Here is a 24958-nt window from a genome sequence, read left to right as displayed (position 1 = left end):
GTTGTTGTTGCCTATGCATCGCTCTCCGCATGCGTGGCTGTATCATTAACTCTTGTTCTGAATCCAAGGAGGAGCTAGATTATTGATCTCCTTATGAGTTGTCTGCCACACTCTCCTCCTCCCTGTCACTCATGTCTTCTTGGTCAGAGGAGCCTTCATCAGCAGATTCCACCAGGGGCAAAACAGGCCTGCAGCATGTGGATGTCTCCCCCACATCCACAGTCCTTGGGGCAGGAGCTGGGCCAGAGCTAACCACAACACATATCAGAGTTCTTTTCAGATCTTCAAACCTGGCTTAGTTTGAGATCCTTTCTCATCCCTTTATTCCTTCCCAGAAATAAGTTGGTTTTTTGTGACTATTTTTTTATAACTGCTCCTTTTACAGTTCATTCATCCCTTTTCCATTTCTGGGACCAGGTTTACGTTCTTTTACAGCCATTCGAAAGCTTCAAAAAAGGGGTTGTGGGAGGGTTGAACCGCAGCATGTCTGAAATCCTCAACCTCTCAAAATAAGTTTCCCAAACCAACAGACAACATAGGCCTTTATTCCTTCCTATTGCAAGGAATGATAATAGAGGCTTTAGAAAAAATGTCTTGATAAATAGGCAATCATTAGGCTTGTGAGTGTTTATTTTGAATGAATAAAGCAGGCAATTTGTTAATCCAATTCATTTCTTGATAAAGTTTCGCTGTGGTTTTATCAATTCCAGCCTAATGCATGAAAATTGTTTATGCTTTCAAGGGGAGGAAGACAACGTACTTACTAATGGCTTAGTAAATGGTACCAGTGATGCCGTAGATGATCCAAATAAAGATGTGGCACCAAAGGCCTCTCTGAGACTTAGTTTTCCTGAATATCGAAGAATCTCTAATCTCATTGTAATGCATCTTAGGAGATCTGAAGAAGGTAAGGACATATTACTCTCAGGGGAAGCACTTCTAAAATCTGCCCTTCATTTGGATAAATGATGTTAGAACATATGCAAACTTCCTTCATCTCTGATAGGAATGAAGAGTTTTAAATATAAATCCTGATAAAACAGAACAGATATATTATAATCTTTTTTCAGATGTGTATGGTTATTGACCTGGATAGTTTTAGATAGTTAGAACAAGACAATTCACTAGATAGATCTAGATCAACAGCATTGCTCAAAGCTGGGAGTTCCAATTATCCCTAAAATTGCCGTCTTTATAGGGAAAACTCCATGATACTACAGTATAGATACAGGCATACTTTAGTTGCTCATTTTTGTATGTTTGAGTAACTGCATACATCCTATCCGCATTATTTAAGAGAATTCACCTCTGCATCCTACCTCTGGGTGCCTGCATTATTTCAAACAATCCTGTTGCTACTAAGGTAGAGGAAAAGGTATTGAATTCTACATGAATAGCAATTCAGAATGCAGTTGACTTAAAAGTGTCAGATCACTATGCAAAAGCTTTGATTTCCAACGCACTGTTTTATGAGTGTTTTCCATTTGTGATATGTATCAGTTCCGTTCCCATGCAGGCAGGGACCTTGTACGAAATGCTGCGGTTTTCATTTCAGCCATAAACTTGCTTAGCCGTGGAGACACTCCATTTTTATCAGACTTTACAAGGATATAAAGATAATTGAGATCAATGTTCCCTCTAATTTTTTTTCGGGGTGGGCGGAAAAGTATAGCATCTGAGTGGCAGTCCCCTTGGGACTGGGCGACATAGAAGTATACATAAATAAATAAATAAATCCCTTCTTTTTTATTAAAAGAAATTAATAATAAAACAAAACCAAAATCTATTACTATTAAAACTAAAACAACCAGCAAAACCAAAAACATAACTATTAATAAAAACAGGTGAGAGCTGGGGGTTTTTTTCTCTGTTATTTAAGTGCTTTTACCATATGCTTTAAATCAAGAATCACTTCTCTCGGTTTCTCTTTCCTGTCATTCTCTGCCTCAATCATTTTCTCATTTCTCTTTTTTCTCCCCTTTTTTCTATCATTTCTCTCTCTCTTGTTTTCTTTCTCTCTCTCTTGCTTTCTCTCTCACACACACACTTTCTCTCTCGTTCTCTCTCTCTCTTGCTATCTCTCTTTCTCTTTCTCATTTTATCTTGCTCTGTCTGTTGCTCTCTCTCTTGTTCTCTCTTTCTCTCTCTTCCTTTCTTCCCTGCGGAGGCCAGCAAAGGTTTTTCTTAGTTTGAATGTTCTGGGTGGCCTGGCAGGGGGATGGCGAGCACGCGCACGCATGCCCAACATTCAACTAACGTTCACCGGCTGTGAGAAGAACACCTGCCCCGCCTCTCCTGCAGCCCCTTTGCTGACAGCCAGGATGAAAGCACTCTCGCGAAGGGACTGCGAGAGGGACATGGCGGGCGTTTCCAAAGCATTCGGAGCGGCTAGCGGCCGGATCTGGAGGATGAGAAGCCGCCACCGCCACGGGAGGAGCCGCACCCCAAGGCGGGAAGCAGAGGAGGAGGAGGGGCAGATCGGGTGGGCGGGCGGGGGCAACGGTGAGAAGCCAGGGATGCGAGGGCTGGAGTCGCTGGGGGGGCGAGGGCAGCTGCGGCTCCTTGCGTGGCCTTGGGAAAGGGTGCGCGGGGGGTGTTTTGGGGTGCGCGGGCGTGCAGGCGCGCATCTTAGAGGGCACAGTGATTGAGATGTGAATATAAAGTATGCTAAAATTACATAACTGTTAAATGTATTATTAACAAAATGTTTATAAAAGTATTTTCACCTGATTGCAGAGAATGACGACGCTGCCTTTAAAAAGAGTGAGCTCATCAACTGGTATTTAAAGGAGATTGAATCCGAAATAGATTCTGAAGAAGAACTCATCAATAAAAAGAAAATAATCGAAAGAGTGATTCATCGTCTTACCCACTATGTACGTATACATAGACTCCAAGTCCTGGGGTTCTGTTTGAACGTAAATATTATGCAGAGTCTGACCATACAAAATTCTAACAGCATTGAAAAACGTGATTTATGACTGGTCTTTGCACTTGTGGCTATGTCAACATCCCCATGGTCACATGATTGACATTTGGGTGCTTAGCAACAGTTGCAGCATCCTGGGGTCATGTGATCCCCATTTGCAAACTTCCCAGATGGCTTCCTACAAGCAGTCAATGGGGAGGCTGGATTTGTTAGAGCCAGGGTGGCACAGTGTTTAGAGTGCAGCATTACAGGCTACTCCAGGTAACTGCTAGCTGTAGTTCAGCAGTTCAAATCTCACCACCAGCTCAAGGTTGACTCAGCCATTCAGGCTTCCGAGGTGGGTAAAACGAGGACCCAGATTGTTGGGGGGAATATGCTGATTCTGTAAACTGGGTTGTAAAAGTCCTATGAAGCGGTATATATGTCTAAATGCTATTGCTATTGTTTAACAACTATATGATTCATTTAACAACTGCAGTAGTTCACCATGCTAATCTATGACCAAATAAAGATTTGATTATGAATATGATGGCATGATTCACTTAACAATTGCCTTGCTTAGAACAGAAATGTTGGACCCAATTGTGATTCTTAAGTCAAAGACTACTTGTCACTGATACAGATAAACTTCACTGATACAAATAAAGTTTATTCGTTATTACAGGCAGTCCTAGACATACAGGGACTAAAATTTCCATTGCTAAGCAAGGCAATTGTTGCGAGTTTCTATTTAAATATGTAAAGGACCACATAGAGCATTTTATATTGACGTTTGCCACGGAATTAACAGGATCAAATGTGTGAGTTATGGTGTAAAGTAGGGGTGTCAAACTCAAGGTGTGCGGCGCTCCATCTTCACTAGCGGTGGGTTACAGGAGGCCATCCCAGCCAAAAACAGAGATTGGGAGCCCATTTTCGCTGGCAGAGCACTCAGGCCATTACTGGCGCCCCTGCTACGAGTGACATCAAGTTGGTCACGCCCACCCTAACCCCCAAGCTCAAACACAACCCTGATGCGGCCCTCAATGAAATCGATTTTGACACCCCTAGTATAAAGGCTGCTGTTTACTCTTAGATAAACATTAAAATTCTGTGCATATCTAGAAAATGGAAAAGTCTTTAGTTTTGGAACAGAAATATATAAAAATGCAACATTAAGCTTTGTTAGCATTTATGCAAATTACACCTTTCTCCTGACTTTTAAAATTGCAACGTTGTAAAAACGGATGTATTCATCATAATATAGCAAGCAAGACCAAGACAGCAAAATATTAATTGCTACTTGGAAATAGGTCTGAGGTGAAACTGATTGCACTTAGTTTGATAGCAATTCAGGTCTTTTATAAACATGATCTGACCAAAAATTCTCTCTTTTCAGGATCACATTCTAATTGAACTCACACATTCAGGATTAAAAGATTCCGTGGAAGCACAGAGCTTTGATGAAGACCCCTATCTTGTAGTTAATCCTAACTACTTGCTGGAAGATTAGGGACTGAGCGAGCAGTGCTACAAAATCCATTTCGTACCAGTGAGATAATAGCTCACTAGCTGATACACATCAGTTGTAGATAGCGGACTAATCCAAGATTTATCTTGGAATTCGCCTACCTTGCCTTTTTAAGTAATCTTTTGTAGAGATAAAAGCACAAGTTATAAAACCTGGTAAAGGAAACCGATTTTTTAAAGCTGACATCTGCTTCTTCTGTATTTTACATTTTAAAAATCCTATTCAGTGGTGCAATCTTTCTCTGTAAATCTCTTATTTGTGTCCAATAAATAAAAAAAGTTCACTAATACATGTATTCATTTTCAGAATGAATTGTTTATGCATCACACAGAAAATACATTGCTTCATACTTGGTATGCCATTTTTAGGTTGCAATTACTAAAATAAAATACATTGTTAAACTAAAAATAGCTAAGTTTTGTTTTATTTTGGGGAAAAAGTTTTCAAAGCATGTGGGTTGTTCGTCTGATCTCAGAATGGCACTCTTTAAATTCAGGAGTTTCATGGTCAAAGCCTTTCATTCATTGTTTGTTTATTTATTCAATTTTTATATAGCTTTTTGCACATCCTAGTACTATATGTTGATCTTGCTGGATAAAGATAATTAGTCCAAACATCAAAATCGATTTTTAGATTTGTTATGCTAAAATATTATAATTTGGGACCATGGTAATTTTGTTATTTAGCCTTGATCAAATGGAAAGAAATTCACACAGATTAAGATATAAATTGAATCTAATTTAAAGAAAAGGTAGGTGGTCCTGATAATCCAGTTTGACCCATGCTACAAGGATAGTTTTAATTTTTAGACATAACACTTTTTTAAATCCAGAAAATCTCATTGATTGATTGATTGATTTGATTTGTATGCCGCCCTTCCCCGAGGACTCAGGGTGGCTCATTGCTACCTATTTGTCAAGGTGAATTTTTAGTATTGGGAATACCATGTTGGGTAAAAACTCATAGTTTCTGTGTGTGTTTTAGAATCCACCTGAGCTAGCCAGATGTATATGTGTCCTCTGTATTGATTCTAATCCCCTTCTGGTCCTTTGAAGCACAATTTGGATTTAAAAAAAATACCTTAAAGATGTGACTGAATATACCAAGTATCCCACAAGAGTTACATTGGCACTGTTGACTGTTATCTTCTCAACATTTGCCTAGACTCCATTTGGATGGTTGGTGACCTATGGACTTGGCAGCATATTAATAAGTAATAAGTTCTGTAACCTAAGTTGCATTTTCAATGCTTGCTTCCTACTTTTAATAGAAGACATTAAGAGAATTAAATATTTCATGGTATTATTGTAGTACATTGCCATTAGGCACCTTTGTATCTTATCAGTTATAAAAGTTAAATGTTAAATTTTATTATCCCTGATCTAATATAAATGCGGCATGAGTCCCTTGCTATAGCATCTGCAGACATGGAGCTAATTTATAAGATATGTTTAGTTTTTCTCTTTCCTTTTTTTTGCTTTGGAGAAGACTGGAAATTTGGCCCTGGTCAAGGGCGTATTTTCATCGCAGGTCCTCTTTCTGTTGAGTTAATGAATACATTAAATTTTGAGAGAAGATGTATGGGAGAACCTATGCTTTATTCGGTAGAGGCTCAGCTAGATTGTCTTTGCCATCAACGGTCACTAACTTCTTTGTCATCACACTTTGCCAAGCTTCGTACAAAAGGTGTGACGCATTTTAAAGTGGCCTTGCCGTGGTCTCGTATCCTGCCAGAAATGAAGTCCCAAAAGCCCAACAAGAGAAATGTGGAATGCTACCAACAACTTCTCAAAACCCTCAAATCTGCAGATCTTAAGCCAGTTTTGATTCTGCATCAACATGGTTTGCCAAAATCTTTAGGCACCCAGCTTTCATCTACCACTTTTGCTGATCTTTTTGCTGAATATGCAGACTTTTCATTTAGGACTTTTGGCGAATCAGTGGGCACCTGGATCACTTTCAGCCATTTGCCTGAAAATATCAAGGAATTATCTCTTGAGGATCCAAAGGCCTTTCCTCTACAAATGCTAGTTTCAGCTCATCAAAAAGCTTATAAAATATACCATGAAAAACACTCATTTAGAGGTATGTATGTATGAACAAATTGAAATTTTAGGCAATGTAAATTTTAGAGACTGGAGCATATAGAATAAGTGAGTGCAGAGCTCTAGTGAGCTAATTCCCATATTGTGGGAAAGTATCACAAGGTGGCATCTTTTAAGACTAGCAGAGTAGACTAAAAGGGATAATATTTCAAAGAATCCTATCAATATTCTCAGTTGAATTCCTTGCTTCTTATCATGGCTTTCTTAAATATAAGCTGTTTGTTTTTTCCCATCATTATATCAAATCCATCAAAGCCATTCCTATCTCATTTCCTATCCACAGGCATAGATGAAAACATGCATCCTGCTTCTTTTTGAATAGTTCACTAGTCATTTTATTTATTCACTCATTCATTCTCTAGTGCTGCCAAATCCTCAGGACTTACCCGAAGCCTCCTAACTACTTAAATATTGGTTCTTTCTTTCCATACATTTTTCTATTTGGATGCTTCTAATAATGTGTTTTTTCCTTAATTTTTCAGATGGAAAAGTATCCATTTCCATGGACTTTAGTGATAATCGGCTAGTTCTTCCAGAATCATTCATATCTTCAGTTTGGGTAATGTGTTTAATTTTCTTGGAATCAGATTAGTCTCCAAACTATAGCTGGAGGGGAAAAAAGAATTATAACTTGCAAAACCTATGACACAGAATTTCCCCAAAGCAAACGGAGCCCATTAGCAGTTTAATGAAGCAGTTCTTGTAGCCTGTTTGAGATTGTCTAGCATCTGGCAAGCTGAAGGTCCTGTTGGAAAATAACATAGCATAAAACATTTTGTACTGTACCTGATGTCTTTATGGAATTCACAGCAATTAATTACCGTAGCCTAGCTAATCTCAAAAGGGAATATGACACATTTATAGAGATAAGCCCATTTATAGAAAGGGCCATTAGTTATAATCACAGTATGGGAATACCAGCCTTTTGAAGTATGGCCATTGGGGGGTAGACAAGGATTTTTCTGTTCAAGTTAGCTGAGCAATTTTCCTAAATATGCAAGTGAGCTATTTTAGGAAGCAAAATGTTGGATGCGAATATTTTAATACAGTGGTACCTCTACTTACAAACTTAATTCCTTCCGTGACCAGGTTCTTAAGTAGAAAAGTTTGTAAGAAGAAGCCATTTTTCCCATAGAAATCAATGTAAAAGCAAATAATGTGTGCGATTGGGGAAACCACACGGAGGGTGGAGGCCCTGTTTCCTCCCAGGAGATTCCTAAAAAGGCCCCATGGAGGCTTCTCCCTGCCTTTTCCAGACCTGTTTCCTCCCGGGAGATTCCTAGAGGCCCCACAGAGGCTTCTCTCTGCCTTTTCCGGTTACAGTTTCGGAGGCTCGGGTTTGTAAGTGGAAAATGGTTCTTGAGAAGAGGCAAAAAAAAATTGAACACACGATTCTTATTTAGAAAAGTTCATAAGTTCTTAGGTAGAGGTACCACTGTATTCTCAGAATATCTTCAGAACTAATCTAATTTTGTTTTTTTGCAGTTATTGTCTTCCATATGAGAAGGCATATGGAAATCATCAATAGGTTATCCAATTGAATGCACGTGCCTTTTTTGGTTTCTATGGGGATGAAAATTATACCCCATAGAAATAAGGTTAGGATCAGGAGTGGCATCTCGTGGGCAAGATGTGTCATGCAAAGGTCAGCTCTGCGAAGGGCAAAAACGTCCCAAAACATGTGATGATAACATGACGCACTGGCCACGCCCACACCCAGTTTAGCGAAGGGTGAAAAGTCACAGTACTTCACCTGACGATGCCACGACGACAGAAGTTTGACACCTCTATCTTAGCACCAAATCTATGTGTTCTTGTCATCAATTGCATTGAATGATTTAAGCATTTAAATAATAAAGGGTCTGCTTTCTTTTTTTAAGGCAAAAGTCTTCAAGTTGATAAATAAAGTTAATATGCTATGCTTTAGAAGAAAATGAACCTGTTTGCTGCTGTACTTTGCTGTATTGCATATATAACCTTCGGGTATTTTATTCAATATTTCCAAATAGTGATTTCTCTGTTTTGCAGTAATTTTTTTTCACCTTTACATTTGGAGGATGTAAAACGGGAATAAATCTTTGAGATTTTGTGTGTGGTGTAATTTCAGGGGTTATGGATTTTTGTTAGATTTGCATTAGCATGCAAGAGTAGCTGATCCATCTTTAAAATCTGAAAATCAGACGATCCCCATGCTAAAATAATTCTGCTCCATAATTCATTCTCTTTGTATAATGCTGTTATTTTCCTTCGAACCAGCCATCAAAGTATAAATGGTGTTTTAAAAATAAACCTACTTCCAAAATATAATATAAAAGGAGCATTGAGGAGGGAGGTGTGGATCAAGAATCAACAGCATTAGAATTTATGTGTGTCACATGGACCACACATGTAAAAAAACCGGGGCTAGCCATGCCTCCGATTTGGATCACCTCCCTTGGCAGTTATCCCTGAATATCCTGACGAATGTTCTTCCGGAGGTATAACTGCAGAAATGGTTGCAGATATTTATGGCCTCTCCATAACAAGGTTCTGTTTCATTTTAGGCCTCTATAGATTTTCTGTCTCTCAGCCTACGGTACAACTGTAAGACCGAAGCAACTATTGAAAAGATGCTCAGCGAAATCAAGGTAATTCAGATCAATTGCACCAATTTATAGTATTCTGCAAACCATTTCTTGAATGGCCTTGGTGATATTAATGCAAACTTTTTGCATGCCTCTACATCAGCCTTCCTCCATTCAGTGCTTTTCAGATGGGTTGGACTATCAACCTCTCTTCAAAGATTCTGTAATTGAACACATCTGGGTGAGATACGTTGCCTGTCTGGGGAACCTTCACTAAGTTCCCCTGAATGAATGTGGGTGCAATTTGGTGCTAAGCTGGCAGTTCATCTCCAAAGCAGATATACTGCAACTAATTTTACAGAATGCTCATTTAGAAACAAGGCACAGAATTTGCCTGAACCTTGCACAGTGCTCAATTTTCTATGTATTTATTTGGCAAAAAAAGAAAGAAAAAAGATGTTTATTGGGTTTGCCCAAGTGAATAGAAAACCGCAGTTTTCATTTAACTGGGTAATAAATCCAATATGTGTGTTCTGATATTCTAACCTCCAAATCTTTTCTTTTGATCAATATCCATTTCAGTTCAGATTAGTCATTTTTTTAAGCATGCGTTAGAATGAGTCTTTAATGTTGCCCTTGGTCTAAACGGGAAGGCTTTTTCAATTAAGGGCCATTCTGATGTGCTGTCTGAGGATTTTGACCAAATATAACAAAAAAACTCAGGGTGAGGAAGGATGTTGGTGGAGAGGTTTATTCATACATCGGCACTCACCAGCATTTACCAAATCTTTCTACACCTCTTAGGAAAAGCATTGTTGCTTCTTTGTTTTACAGGGAGTAATTCTCCCTTAAGTAAGATTTGATTAATTGATAGCCAAGTCATTCAATTCCTAGCACCCACACATATTTTCTCCAGGGTGAACTTGACTGTCACTTAAGACTAACACATGTCATAACTTAGTATGTTTTGGTTTCAGCATGTCATACATGATAAGGATGTTCTACTCTTTACTCTAAACTTCTCTGGATGTTTTTCCGTTGAAGAAAGCCTACCTACAACAATGGCTTCCATTTTCAGTGGTATGTTTCTTGTGTGGGAAAGCTAAGTGGTACTTTTGTGTGGCTTAGACATATATGGATTAGGAAGCAAGACAAATATAGCAATTTTCCTCCTGCACATTTATTTCAATTGGAAGGGGGAAATAAAAATGGATTCTTGTGGTTGAGAGCAATAACATCACATTAGAGGATAACCTTGTTATATGAGCTGCAAATTAAGCAGTTTCTCTTGAGCATAAAGGAGGATATTGCACTTAGCAGAAGGTTTTAGACTTCTCTTGATAAAGAGCTTAAGAAGGTGCCAGTAGTCAAACCTAAAATTCTTACTTATTCTTGCTTATCTATTTATTGCATTGAATCCGTTCTCTACTTTCCAACCACACATGAAGCCGGAGCACAAGTGAAAGGCTACGATGTGAACTATTTCTTAAAGAACTTACCTGTTCCAAAAGCAAGGTATGAAATACTAATTTTCCCCTTATGAATATGCGTGATTAAATAAATAAAGTGCATGGGTTTTTTTTGGGAAGTCCTTATATGCCTTTTATAATAAATAGTTGATAAGTGCAAGCGTTTTGGTCAGCCCTTCAATAATGCCTTTGCAGTAAATCAAAAATATATTTTGTATTAGCTTCAGAAATCCTATGCTTGACCAAAACTTTGTTTTTGACATCAGGGGTGCTGAATAAATTGCCATATAACTTTAGCCCAACTGTTCCAAATGTCAAATGTTTTGGGAGAGCAATCTGGCAATTCAAGACCAAGCAAACACCGTATTGCCTAAATGCGTTAATACTGTTCTTTGTACAAAATATTGCAACAATGGTTTGGTTGCTTTGAAAATAAGGAACCTTGGGATCCAGGCAGAAATTCTTTAAGTCATAGCTCTTTTCCCAAACTTTTGACTACTGCTCTCTGTTTTCATCCTAAAATACTCCTGGATGATCAGATCACAAGAAATCAGTCCTACAATTTGCTGCTGTGCATTGTGGACTGCCTATTTGATAAACATTGTCTGCTCTCAGAATCCTTACGAATTCTCCAGTTTAACATTTTTATTAAGTTATAAAGTGTTCTGCCGGCGTGTTTCAACCGTCCATAATTACAGGGTAATTAGTCCAGGAAGACACACACCACAGGATAAAAGGAAAACCCAAAAGTTTTTATAAACAGAAAAACAGAAACAGCTCCCTTTTTAAATGTCAAAGGGATTTTCTGGTACACACAAGGCACAGGTTAAATGCAATCCAATTGCTCACCCAATAACTGGGAAATTGAGTCCAATTCTAAAGTCCAGAGAGTCCACACACACAATCCTGAACAGCAAAAAACCACGATCTTGACTAAACAATGAATCAGATAAACTGCCATGAGGCTAACACACCGGGCTGCACTTTTATCTGTAGCACTAATTACAGCAGCCCCACCCAACCACAGGTGACCTCATTTTCTCTTGTAATAATCCTTCAGTTGTTGTCTCCTATGCATCACTCTACGCATGCATGGATGTGTCATTAATTCTTGTTCAGAATCCAGGGATGATACAGATGATTGATCTCCTCCTGGGCTGTCTGCCATACTCCCCTCTTCCCTGTCACTCACGCTTCCTTGGTCAGAGGAGACAGATTCTACTGGAAGCAAAACAGGCCTGCGGCATGTGGATGTCTCCCCCACATCCACCTCCACATTGCTTGGGGCAGGAGCTAGGCCAGAGCTAACCACAACATAAAGTATTGTAAAATACAAAAGTAAATAGAAAATTGGTGGCAAAGGAAGGGGGAATTGACTTCCGCCTCTCTCTGTTACAGTAAAATAAGACATTAACATCAAATCACAACTATTTGCTTTTTCATAATAATATGAGCCATTTCTATAAAGATCTAGCCGACTAATCAGTAAAACACAAACATTCTTTTCCACATCAAACAAACGCCTTATGAGTTCTTATTTTTTGGAATAGAAGACGCACCAGAGTGAAAGATGTACCTTAGCTTTTGGGGAGGAAAATAGGGGGGGGGGAATCTACCTACCAGATATTAATCTGGCTGGTATCCTTAGTCTGGTCAGCTTCAGCACATTATTTTATTCCCTGGTTAGGGCTGAAAAAAAAATCTTCGGAGGGAATAGCAATGAAAAAATCCTACAAGCCCAGAGAAGATAGTTACCACCTCATTAGGACTGAAAAAAACATTTTTGGAGGGAGTAGCAATGAAAACAATCCCAGAAGCTGGGAAGGACCAAAAAGATTGTTGGCACCTCATTAGGGCTGGAAAAAAAGGGTTTTGGGAAAAGCTACATTCGGAGTATAAGACGCACCCAAATTTTCAGTCTCTTTTAGGGGGGAAAAGGATGCGTCTTATACTCCAAAAATAAGGTATATTAATTCGATCAACTAATTAAATAGATCAAGAGAAGAAATTGCTGACATTTTTTCCAATTCTGAAATAGTTTCTTTCATCAACTGCATGTTGGTGGTGTATACAGGTAGTCCTCAACTTACAACAGTTCATTTAGTGATTGTTCAAAGTTAGAACGACACTGAAAGAAGTGACTTATAACCATTTTTCACACTTATGACCATTGCAGCATCCCCATGGACCCCTGATCTACATTTGGATGCTTCACAACTGACTCAGTGTCCCAGAGTCATGTGGTCACCTTTTGAGACCTTCTGACAACCAAAGTCAAGAGGGAAACAAATTCACTTAACAACTGTGTTACTCGTTTACAAAACTCAGTGCTTCAATAACAAAGTTGGTGAGAAAAGTTGTAAAATGTATCAAAACTCACTTAACAAATTTCTCACTTAACAACATAAATTTTGGGCTCAAAATACAGGAACTACTTGTACACTACCTGCACCAGAACTACCTACATGCATCACCAACATTGTTGCTTTCCAGATGGGGTGGCTGGATCAGCTCTGTTGATGGCCTGGAGCTGAAGATCAAAATCTTTGGAGGTCTTCAGATTCAAATTTAGATGCAGGTTTCTTTTTATCATGCGTGTATGTGTTTTTGTGTGTGTATAAATACATATACATATGCATGTGAACACATTCTGATGTGCAGACAAAATATTAGCCGATATGGTTTGAACATTATAATATCTCTCTTGCTAATGAAGAGATGACTCATTGGGCCAGACTTTCTACATTATAGTCTGATTTACAGGGACAAATCTAGACTAGACATCAGAATTACCAACATGCATCATACTATTGGGCACAAATTCCATCCTTTGCGTACACAGGTGTAATGTCATGAGCCATGTACAAGAAGGCAGTGTTTGTATTAAGGTATCACAATGCCAATTCAACATTTGCTTTGAATTGCTTTATTCATGGTGGGTTTTATGAAAATCTACACCCTGAAACAGGGCTGAAATTCAGCAGGTTCCGACAGATTCTGGAGAGCCGGTAGCAGAAACCTTGAGTAATTCGGAGAACCAGCAAATACCACCTGTGGCTGGCCTCATTGGGGTGGGAATGGGGATTTTGCAGTATCCTTCCCCTGGAATGGGATGGGAATGGAGATTTTGCAATATCCTTCCCCTGGAATGGGATGGGAATGGGGATTTTGCAGTAGCCTTCCCCTGGAATGGGGATTTTACAGTATCCTTCCCCTGGAATGGAATGGGAATGGGGATTTTGCAGTATCCTTCCCCTGGAATGGGATGGGAATGGGGATTTTGCAGTATCCTTCCCCTGGAATGGGGATTTTGCAGTATCCTTCCCCTGGAATGGGATGGGAATGGGGATTTTGCAGTATCCTTCCCCTGGATTGGGATGGGAATGGGGATTTTGCAGTATCCTTTCCCTGGAATGGGGATTTTGCAGTATCCTTCCCCTGGAATGGGATGGGAATGGGGATTTTGCAGTATCCTTCCCCCAAAAGTAAGGAGGGAATGGGGATTTTTTAGGATCCTTCCCCTAGAGTGGGGTGGGAATGGGTATTTTGCAGTATCCTTCCCCTGGAATGGGATGGGAATGGGGATTTTGCAGTATCCTTCCCCTGGAATGGGGATTTTGCAGTATCCTTCCCCTGGATTGGGATGGGAATGGGGATTTTGCAGTATCCTTTCCCTGGAATGGGGATTTTGCAGTATCCTTCCCCTGGAATGGGATGGGAATGGGGATTTTGCAGTATCCTTCCCCCAAAAGTAAGGAGGGAATGGGGATTTTTTAGGATCCTTCCCCTAGAGTGGGGTGGGAATGGGTATTTTGCAGTATCCTTCCCCTGCCATACCCGCCAAACCACGCCCACAGAACCAGTAGGGAATTTTTTTCAGTTTCACCCCTGCACTAAAGATTGTTCTTATTCTAAACCATGGGTGATTCTCCCAACAAATATAATGGTTTTCATATCAATTCTGTGTAAACATAATCTATATGTTGAAATTACTTGCCAAAATTTCATTTGAATGAATTCATTTGAACAAGTCATTGTAAAAAGTGCAGTTATTGATATAGTTACATTTTTTTAAAGCTCCCACAAGGATCCAGCTATCCAACGAAAACAGAAGGAAGACTCTACACGAGCTGAGACTCGGCTTTCAAACTATCAAAAGATTTGGGGAAAATTTGCTAACCAAACTGAGCTGGAGAGAGATTCCTTTTTGGCAGATACGTTTCCCGCTGGCTTTCTCTGGGGTACATCAACAGCATCCTTTAAAGTTGAAGGAGCCTGGGCAGAAGATGGAAAAGGAGAGAGCATCTGGGATCGATATGGACATCAAGGCCAAATCCATAAGAATCAAACCACCGACGTTGCCTCTGATAGTTACCGCAAGGCTGAATATGATATTTACCTGCTTAGAGGCCTTCGCCCCAAGATCTACAAATTTTCTATATCATGGCCTAGGATTTTTGCCAATGGGGACAAGAGCAGCCTGAACACTCAAGGAGTGAATTACTACAACAAGCTCATTGATGACTTGCTAGATTCCGGCATTGAACCCATGGTGACCTTGTTCCATTGGGACCTTCCTCAAGTTCTGCAGGACTTTGGCGGTTGGCAGAATGAGAGCATCATTGATGCTTTTGCCAACTACGCAGCTTTCTGCTTTGCCACCTTTGGAGATCGTGTCAAACTCTGGATTACATTCCATGAACCCTGGGTCATTAGCTATGCCGGCTATGGTACAGGGCAACATCCTCCAGGAATCGTCAGTCCAGGCAAAGCATCCTATCAGGTATCCGAAGCAATAAAACCTGCCCTAACTTAAAGGTTGAAGGACAGGAGGTCATTGTTAATTGCTATACTTAACTCTGAAATAATATAAATCACGTATTTAACAATTTGAATAAAAAGAATGAGAAATCCAAGTCATGACGTCTAAGATCAAGCTGCCAAGCATTTAAGAGAGAAGTGGGCAACCAGTGACCGTTGGTTACACATGGTGCCAACTTCTCCTTCTTGGTCCTCAGAACCCTTCAAAGATATCTGGAATGGAAAGGGCCAAACTTTTAAACCCAGCTTGGCCTATTGTAACCCATCTGCTTGCTATGGAGGGTTCTGTATCTGTGCAAAAATTGGGCTGAGAAAAATCCTTAAATTTTCCTTCTTAGGGTATGGTTAGAAACAGAAGATTGACAGCAGAAAAAGACCTCATGGTCCATCTAATCTACCCTTATACTATTTCCTGTATTTTATCATAGGATGGATATTTTAAGTTTCTCCTAGGCATGTTTAAATTCATTTACTGTGTATTTACAAACCACGTCAGCTGGAAGTTTGTTCCAAGCATCTACTACTCTTTCAGTAACATAATGCTTCTGATCTTTCCCCCAACTAACCTCAGATGGTGAACCCTTGTTCTTGTGTTCACTTTCCTATTAAAACACATCCCTCCTGAACCTTATTGAACCCTTTAACATATTTAAATGTTTAGATCATGTCCCCGCTTTCCCTTCTGTACTCTAGACCAGTGTTTTTCAACCAGTGTGCCATGGCACACTAGTATGCCGTGAGACATGGTCAAGTGTGCCGCAAAGCTCAGAGAGAGAGAGAGAGAAAGAGAGAGAGAGAGAAAGCAAGCAAGCATGAAAACAAGAGAGAGAGAAAGAGAGAGAGAGAAAGAGAGAGAAAGAGAGAGAGAAAAAAAGAAAGAAAGCAAGAGAGAGAAAAAAACAAGAGAAAGAGAGAGAGAGAAAGAAAGCAAGAGAGAGCAAGAGAGAGAGAGAGAAAGCAAGAGAGAGAGGGGGAGGGATGGTGGGAGAGAGAAAACATAGAGAGAGGGATGGAGGGAGAAAGAGAGCAAAAAAGAGGGGAAGGAAGGAAGAGAGAAAGAAAGAGGGATGGAGAGAGAGAAAAAAGAAGAAGGAAGAGAAAGAGGGAGGGAGAGAGAAATAGAGCGAAAGGAAGGAAGAGAGAGAAAAAAATTTTGTCCAAACTTTTTTTAGCCGCCCCCCCTCCCCCCCACTCAATGTGCCCCAGGGTTTCGTAAATGTAAAAAATGTGCCGCGGCTCAAAAAAGGTTGAAAATCACTGCTCTAGACTATACAGATTGAGTTCATTAAGTCTTTCCTGATAAGTCAAGCCTAAATCAGGATCCTCAATAGATGAACATTTTAGAACACGCTTATATAATATCATCTGCATTAGCACTCTTTTGTATTCCTTCTTGTCAAAGATCCTAGCATCTGAACATGTAACTTTGAATAAAATATTCAGTGCAGTAATGTCTAACTGAATTTATTGCATGTTACTGTTTTCCAACAGGTAGCTCATGTCATCCTCAAGGCACATGCTCGAACTTGGCATGTTTACAACACTCAGTATCGTCCCCGACAGCAAGGGAAGGTTGGCATAGTGTTGAACTCTGACTGGGCTGAACCTCAAAAGCCTGGATCTCCCCAGGATTTGAAAGCAGCCGAGCGCTACTTGCAATTCATGTTGGGTTGGTTTGCTCACCCAATATTTATTAATGGTGATTACCCAGAGGTCCTGAAAACCCAGATCGAGAAGACAAACAAGACGTGCTCTAACAACACTGTCGAGCTCCCCACATTCAGCAGCGAGGATAAAATAGCGATAAAAGGCACAGCTGATTTCTTTGGCCTTTCTCATTATACTTCTAGACTTGTTGGCGCTTTGGATAACCAAACCTGTAATTTGGATTATGAGACCATCGGGGGCTTTTCCCAGGAGGCGGATCCTTCTTGGCCGACAACAGCCGCACCTTGGTTGTATGTTGTGCCCTGGGGTTTAAGGAGACTGCTGCAATTTGTGTCTGAAGAATATACAAAGGCCAGCATCCCCATTTATATTGCGGCAAACGGTGCGCCTATTGATGATGGAGCTGATTTGATTAATGATACCGCAAGGCTGGATTACTATCGTCTCTATATCAACGAGGCCTTAAAAGGTACAGAAGGTTTTCATGTTGAGTGTCTGAACGTTTGGTGAATATTTGGCTCTGGTTAGTGGCCCACATATTGTTTATCTGTATTGGCCTGATAGGTAATGTTTGTTTGTTTGATTGATTTTTTTATGCCGCCCTTCTTCTTACAACATGTTACAATAGCACTTTTTAACAGAGCCAGCATATTGCCCCCAACAATCTGGGTCCTCATTTTACCCACCTCCGAAGGATGGAAGGCTAAGTCAATCTTGAGCCGGTGGTGGGATTTGAACCGCTGACATGCAGATCTAGCAGTCAGCTTTAGTGGCCTGCAGAACTCGAGGCTCGACTACTGTAACGCTCTCTACATGGGGCTACCTTTGAAAAGTGTTCGGAAACTTCAGATGGTGCAGAATGCAGCTGCGAGAGCAATCATGGGCTTCCCTAGGTATGCCCACGTTACACCAACACTCCGCAGTCTGCATTGGTTGCCGATCGGTTTCAAAGTGTTGGTTATGACCTATAAAGCCCTTCATGGCATCAGACCAGAATATCTCTGGGACCGTCTTCTGCCGCACGAATCCCAGCGACCAGTTAGGTCCCACAGAGTTGGCCTTCTCCGGGTCCCGTCAACTAAACAATGTTGTTTGGCGGGACCCAGGGGAAGAGCCTTCTCTGTGGTGGCCCCGACCCTCTGGAACCAACTCCCCCCAGATATCAGAGTTGCCCCCACCCTCCTTGCCTTTCGTAAGCTCCTTAAAACCCACCTCTGTCGTCAGGCATGGGGGAACTGAGATATTCCCTTCCCCCTAGGCTTATAAAATTTATGCATGGTATGTCTGTATGTATGATTGGTTTCTTAAATTGGGTTTTTTTACATTACTATTAATATTAGATTTGTTCATATTGTCTTTTTACTATTGTTAGCCGCCCCAAGTCTACGGAGAGGAGCGGCATACTAATCTAATTAATAAATTAATTAATAAAATAAACTGCACTCTACCTGCTGTGCCACCTTGGCTCATTTGCATGTCTTCCTGATCAACCCAAAGATCAAGGAAGTTATGCAGTCCCTACAGCCTTAAAGATCATTCTGCTGGAACCCATTGGCGATGTAACCATTTTAGGTGCTAGGTTTAACACACCTATTCTGTTACAATCCACTTCACATACTTTCAAAACACACATAAAAATGATTGAATGTCACTTCATACCTCCCATGCTATCAGGAGCCAAATCATTAAAACACATGCAGAGAGTGATTCTGGTTGCAAAGGTTTTTTCCTCTGGTGGAAATGTCTTCTGCTTTGAAGATTGTCCCAGTCTAATGAAATAACCAGTTTGATGAAGTTCTAAACCCATTGCCCAGTTATGTAGAGCTACATCACTTCCTAGAGCAGTGCCAGAGAGAAGCATTCCTGTTGGCCTGTTATTTATCCTGGCTTAAAACATACAAATCTGTTTGCCTTCTCATACCAAACCCTGAAAGATGGGTAGTAGTGACTTGGGGTCCACTACTGAGCTTCAGGTAGCACAAAGGATTTGGCAGCCATGACTGAGAAAGCCAATCCATTGATACAATCAAGGGCCATTTCTCATGTATAGTCTTATGGGTGGCAGAAAGGCTCAATGAAGCTTGATGGCCCTTTGCAATGAAATCCTTGATCAATGAAGTATCCCTGTCATCTGGTCACTACAGTGTGACAAGAGCTTTTCCAAAACCCAATAACAAAGTGTATAACTTTTAACAGGAGTAGTTGCATTTCACGCTAAATAAAATTGAATATACTTTTGGTTCTGTAGGGAAAGAAGGCTATGCTAAGGCTATCGTAGAATTGTGTATTCTATTTATTAGATTTGTATGCCGCCCCTCTCCGTAGACTCGTCTGAGTCGTATGGTTTTTAATAATGGGTTTTTAATATGTTTTTTAATATATTGGATTTGTGACATTGTATTTTGTTCTGAGCCGCTCCGAGTCCTCGGAGAGGGGCGGCATACAAATCTAATAAATAATAATAATAATAGAGTGGCAGAACCTGGAGACAGAGTTAAAAGAGGGGTAAGTTTAGAATCTCTATGTAGCCACAAGTGAACTAAGATCAACCTTCCTTGAATTCCGTGGACCCATACCTAATTCCAAGCAGGTGCTGCTACTTAGTAAAAGATTTATGTGCATCAGCTGTTTAGCAAAAACTCAGTTGAATCGGACCTTCATGTTCATGTCTGATAGGTTCTGATTCTATTAAAAGACCATGTATGCCCTGCACATGTTCACATCACTTTGTATAGATGACAGAATAATACATTTTTGGTTATTCTGTGTAATTTATAGGATTAAATGAAAATCTAAACAAATTGTTTGTTCTTTTCTCAACAGCTGTAAAGGAAGATGGTGTGAATGTTCAAGGATATATTGCCCGATCATTGATTGATGGCTTCGAAGGCATGTCAGGTTATAGTAAAAAATTTGGTCTCCATAATGTGAATTTTGAAGATGCCAATAGACAAAGGACGCCAAGAAAATCTGCATATTTCTTCTCTTCGGTGATTGAAAATAATGGATTTCCTAACGCAAGCATGATCAAACATATCCAGCCATTCAGAAAGGATTTTTCCATGTCCTCAAGGTTGCCTAATTTGCCAGCATCTGAAGTCCCATCAAAGGCAAAGATAGTTTGGGAAAAGTTTTCTGGTCAGACTTCTTTTGAAAGAGACATGTATTTTTATGACACTTTCCCAGAAGATTTTATGTGGGGTGCTTCCACTGCAGCCTATCAGATTGAAGGAGGCTGGAACGCAGATGGAAAAGGGCCTAGCATATGGGATAACTTTACTCATACGGCGGGAAAAATTAAGAACAATCACACTGGAGATATAGCTTGTGACAGCTACAATAAAGTAGATGAAGATCTTTATTTATTGAGAGCCTTAAAGGTGAACAGTTACCGCTTCTCCTTCTCATGGTCTCGAATTTTTCCAGATGGCAGGAACCAAACCATAAATAGTCATGGAGTTGATTATTACAACCGATTGATCAATGGGTTACTGGCCGCAAATATTACACCAATAGTCACTTTATATCATTGGGATCTGCCTCAAGCTCTCCAAGACATTGGTGGGTGGGAAAACCCTGATCTCATTGAACTGTTTAATAGTTATGCCGACTTCTGTTTCCGGACTTTTGGAGATAGGGTTAAGTTCTGGATTACTTTCAATGAACCTGTCATAATTTCATGGTTTGGCTATGAGACCGGAGTCCATCCTCCAAATGCAAAAGATAATCCAGGTGATGCCCTCTATAAGGTTGGTCATACAGTACTGAAGGCTCATGCCAGTGTATATCATACATATGACCAGAAGTATAGGAAAAGCCAGGAAGGTGTAATTTCCATAAGTCTCAACGCTGAGTGGGTTGAACCGAAGGCACGGAAAAATTCCCGCAATGTAGAAGCCGCAGATCGGTTCCTCCAATTCACTGCGGGATGGTTTGCACATCCAATTTTTAAAGACGGTGATTACCCAAGTGCCATGAAATGGACAGTCGGAAACAGGACTGATTTACAGAAACTGCCAGTCTCCCGCCTTCCAGTTTTCACTGAAGATGAGAAACAATTTATCCGGGGCACAGCAGATGTCTTCTGCTTAAACTATTATACTGCCAGCTTTATAGAACACAAAACCACCAGGTTGAAACCATTTGCTTATGAAAGTGACCAAGAACGAGCCCTGGAGAGAGATCTTTCATGGCCAATCACAGCCCTGCCAAATATGCCAGTCGTGCCCTGGGGCCTCCGTAGGCTTCTTAACTGGATCAAAGAGGAGTACGGCAATCCACCTATTTACATTACCGAAAATGGAATTGGAATAAAAGCTAAGTCAGATGTTGATGACACCAAAAGGAGATTTTATTATAAAACCCACATTGATGAAGCTTTGAAAGGTAATGAAAATAATAACAACAATGATTTATTAAATTGATATGCTGCCTAACTTCCAATGACTCTTGGTGATGCTTTAATAATAGCAATGTAATATCTGCTTGTAGGTACCAGATAAGAAGCATGGATACATGCTTGGTTTTAGTGATTACAGGATTTCCTTAGAAAGTTTAGACTTCTCATGGCATCCTGACCATCTGGTCATGGAACATCTAAGTGCCAAAAGAGAACCTTGAGTACTGTGCACTAATTCAGCTCACCTCTAACCTCTTCTGAGCAATGAATACAAGCCCAGAGGCATTCCTGTAAATAATCTAGACTAGAGGCTGCTTTGCTTTGCTTTAAGCTAGTTATCGATTTAATGTTGTTTTATTAGAAAAACCTAAACAAAAAAAAGTAAAATTTGACACATTGGTTATAGTCATCTACTCAACTAAATTAATCCAAGCTTTAAATAACATTGAAAGGGAACAAAGTACACAGCGCTCAGTGGAATTTAGCACTGGCAAAATATCCTTAGGATTGCACTGTTAGATAAAAATATAAATTAAGAGTGACTTCATTTAGAGTTAATTAAATCAAAGATGCACACCTACGCGTACATTCCTGACAGCAAATGCTATTGACCATGTAGGAATTCAGAATAAAAGTATGCAGGATTGTTTCTTTTTAAGTACAATAAGTCTTAATTAACTTTTCAATTGTGAATGATTTTTTACATCTGAAAAATCATTGCTTTCTGGAATGACCACTGAGTTTTAGTAATGTTTTCTTAGAGGAAATTTCTCATGTATTCTATGAGATTTTGTTTCCTGTAAATGAAGTTATTTCTTCAGAGTTCAAAGGGATTTCCTCCCAGAGCAATACATGTAGGATTGTAGCCAGGGGTAAAATTCAGCAGGTTCTGACAGGTTCTGGAAGTTTTGAGTAGTTCGGAGAACTGGCAAATATCATCTCTGGCTGGCCCCAGAGTGGGGTGGGAATGGAGATTTTGCAATATCCATACGCCAGGAGTGGGGAGGGAGTGCAGTATCCTTCCCCTGAATTGGGGTGTGAATGGATATTTTGTAGTATCCTTCCCCTGAATTTGGGTGTGAATGGATATTTTGCAGTATCCTTCCCCTGAATTTGGGTGTGAATGGATATTTTGTAGTATCCTTCCCCCTGCGGCACAACCAAGCCACGCCTTCAGAACCAGTAGGGAATTTTTTTCAATTTCACTCCAATTGTAGCCTTGTACAACAGAAGTTTTGGCCAGCAGTTTTGAGAGCTGTAGATCCAGCATGTCTGAAGAACCAAGCTCAGAAAGGCTGCATTTATGTGCTGAAATTCGTAGTCTTAATGTCATGGATTTTGAAATTGGGAATAAATTGCTTGAAATTGGAATGTAAATGTGCATAAGACTGTAGGCTGAAAGACAATTTACTTCCAGCTATTCCCAGGATTGCTACCTACACCTGTACATAAGTCAACAGGAGCAAATCATCAAGTCTTTTTCTTGCTTCTTAACATTATTTTTCTTTTAGCATTATAGTAAATATATCCAATACAAAACCAGTCTTTTGATTTTCTGTGTTATTTTTTTAGCCTACAAACTGGATGGAGTAAATCTTCGAGGATTTTTTGCTTGGTCACTTATGGATAATTTTGAATGGCTGCATGGTTACGAGCCAAGATTTGGCCTACACCAGGTTGATTTTGAAAATCCAAACAGGCCTAGGACCCCTAAGGGGTCTGCTATATATTATTCAGAAATCATACGAAACAACGGATTCCCTCTGTCCAAAGACGATGAGTTCCTTTATGGAGAATTTCCCAAGAACTTCTATTGGAGTGTGGCCACAGCATCATATCAGGTTATAAAAAGAAACATGCCTTGATGTAGAATTTATTAAGAACATTGTGGAAATTGTTGGGAGATTTGTTAGATCTAGCCTGAATAGCCACTGGATAGACCAGGGGTCCCCAAACAGTCCCTCAGACTGTTGGAGGGCCGGAGTATAAAAAAAACCTATGAACAAATCTCTATGCACATTGCACATACCTTATTTAAAGAAAAAACCAAAATGGGAACAAATACAATATTTAAAATAAAGAAGTAATAAAGTAATAAAGTAATTTATACTTCTTTATTAACAAGTAAATTTAAACTTCAATCAACCAACTCCCTTCATTTCTCCTTCCTTTCTCTCTCCCCTCTTTCTTTTTTCCCTCCCTCACTGCCACCCACCCAAACTCCCCGCCCCCTGGCTTTCCTCCTCCTCCTTGCTGCCGCCAAACGCTCAGCAGCAGAGTGGATGGGAGATTCGGGAGCTTATTATATAGACCCATAAAATATCGTACGCTGCCGCGGGCCGGATAAATAGCCCCAGTGGGCCCATGGGCCGCAGTTTGGGGACCGCTGGGATAGACAGTTAGAATGCCTGTACGAAGTGGTGGTAGTGGAAAATTAGGGGATTCACCAACTAGACTACCATGGAGAGGGCTTAGAGTGGGGGGAAAGTTTGGGAGATTACAGCCTCGGGTTGGAAGGATGAAGAGTGGCAAAGAAATGAGATTGGCAGAGAGCGATATACACCAACGGTATCAAACCCGCGGCCTGCGGGCCAGATGTGTTATGCACTGGCCAGGCCCACCCCCAGTTTAGTGATGGGGGGGAATCACTATATGTCACAAGATGACAATGTGACACTGTGAATTTGACATCCCTGATACTTTCAAAATTTACTTGAATTTCTGGGTGCCAGGCTGCTGAAAGACTTGGACTCAGGCTGCTATTACTAAATACCAAATCTTGTTATAAGAAGCCCTTATAAGAATATATTCTTTTTCTGTATTAAAAATTAACTTCTAAGAAGAGAGGGGTAATTGTAACCCCTACTACATGTTTAAATGTTTGTATGTCTGTGTGTTTTTTTAATGAAAAAAATCAATAAAGTTTTTTTTTAAATCCTCTGCTATGTAGAAAGGAAGTGCAAACAGGCCTGTCTGTATTACTGTATCCTAATTTGGAGTTATTCCTCTTTCAAAAGCTGTAAGTCTAAGCAAAAGCCAGAGTACATCAATAGTCCTCTTGGTTCTGATTGGATGTTCTGCTTTGCTAGTGGTACTGCTTCATTATCACCCAACATGCTGGCCAGAAGTTTCCTCATCTGACCTGCTGGATTTGATAACTTGACAGGGATTGGATTCCCCATCTAGTTGTGCTGGAGAACTTCAGAATTATTTTACCGATCTTAGAAGGATGGAAGAGGCTGAGTCAACCTTAAGCCTATTGAGATTCAATTGCCAAACTGCTGGCAGCCGGTGATCAGCAGAAGTAGCTTGCAGTACTGCACTCTAACCACTGCACCACCTAGGCTCATAATCATACTGCTAATTTTATACGTAGCAATGAGTCATTGAATTGAGAGCCAGCGTGATCTAAGTGTTAGTCTGGGGTTGGTCAGCAGAGCTGGGTTCAAATTCCTGTTCAACCATAAAGAGCCTCTGTCTTTCTCATTCTCTC

The 24958-nt window shown here is 40.2% G+C and overlaps 2 protein-coding genes across 2 annotated transcripts in view; both read left to right on the top strand.

Annotated features, from left to right (window-relative positions):
* MCM6 (minichromosome maintenance complex component 6) overlaps window positions 1-4847 on the top strand; it is a 37692-nt gene extending 32845 nt beyond the window's left edge. Inside the window, exons 15-17 of the mRNA XM_070731413.1 lie at window positions 743-907; window positions 2737-2876; window positions 4308-4847. Coding sequence (XP_070587514.1) covers window positions 743-907; window positions 2737-2876; window positions 4308-4421 — 419 coding nt within the window. The 3' untranslated portion in view covers window positions 4422-4847. The remainder of the gene's footprint in view (window positions 1-742; window positions 908-2736; window positions 2877-4307) is intronic.
* Window positions 4848-5830: 983 nt separating this feature from the next.
* The window catches only part of LCT (lactase), a 35572-nt gene continuing 16444 nt past the window's right edge, over window positions 5831-24958 (top strand). Inside the window, exons 1-9 of the mRNA XM_070753781.1 lie at window positions 5831-6524; window positions 7027-7103; window positions 9088-9171; window positions 10086-10188; window positions 10557-10623; window positions 14655-15360; window positions 16890-17535; window positions 19890-21452; window positions 23038-23306. Of these exons, the coding sequence (XP_070609882.1) occupies window positions 5831-6524; window positions 7027-7103; window positions 9088-9171; window positions 10086-10188; window positions 10557-10623; window positions 14655-15360; window positions 16890-17535; window positions 19890-21452; window positions 23038-23306 (4209 nt within the window). The remainder of the gene's footprint in view (window positions 6525-7026; window positions 7104-9087; window positions 9172-10085; window positions 10189-10556; window positions 10624-14654; window positions 15361-16889; window positions 17536-19889; window positions 21453-23037; window positions 23307-24958) is intronic.

Source organism: Erythrolamprus reginae, chromosome 1, assembly GCF_031021105.1.
Source record: "Erythrolamprus reginae isolate rEryReg1 chromosome 1, rEryReg1.hap1, whole genome shotgun sequence".
In the NCBI taxonomy this organism is placed as follows: domain Eukaryota; kingdom Metazoa; phylum Chordata; class Lepidosauria; order Squamata; family Dipsadidae; genus Erythrolamprus; species Erythrolamprus reginae.
This window is presented reverse-complemented; position numbering and strand designations above follow the sequence as displayed.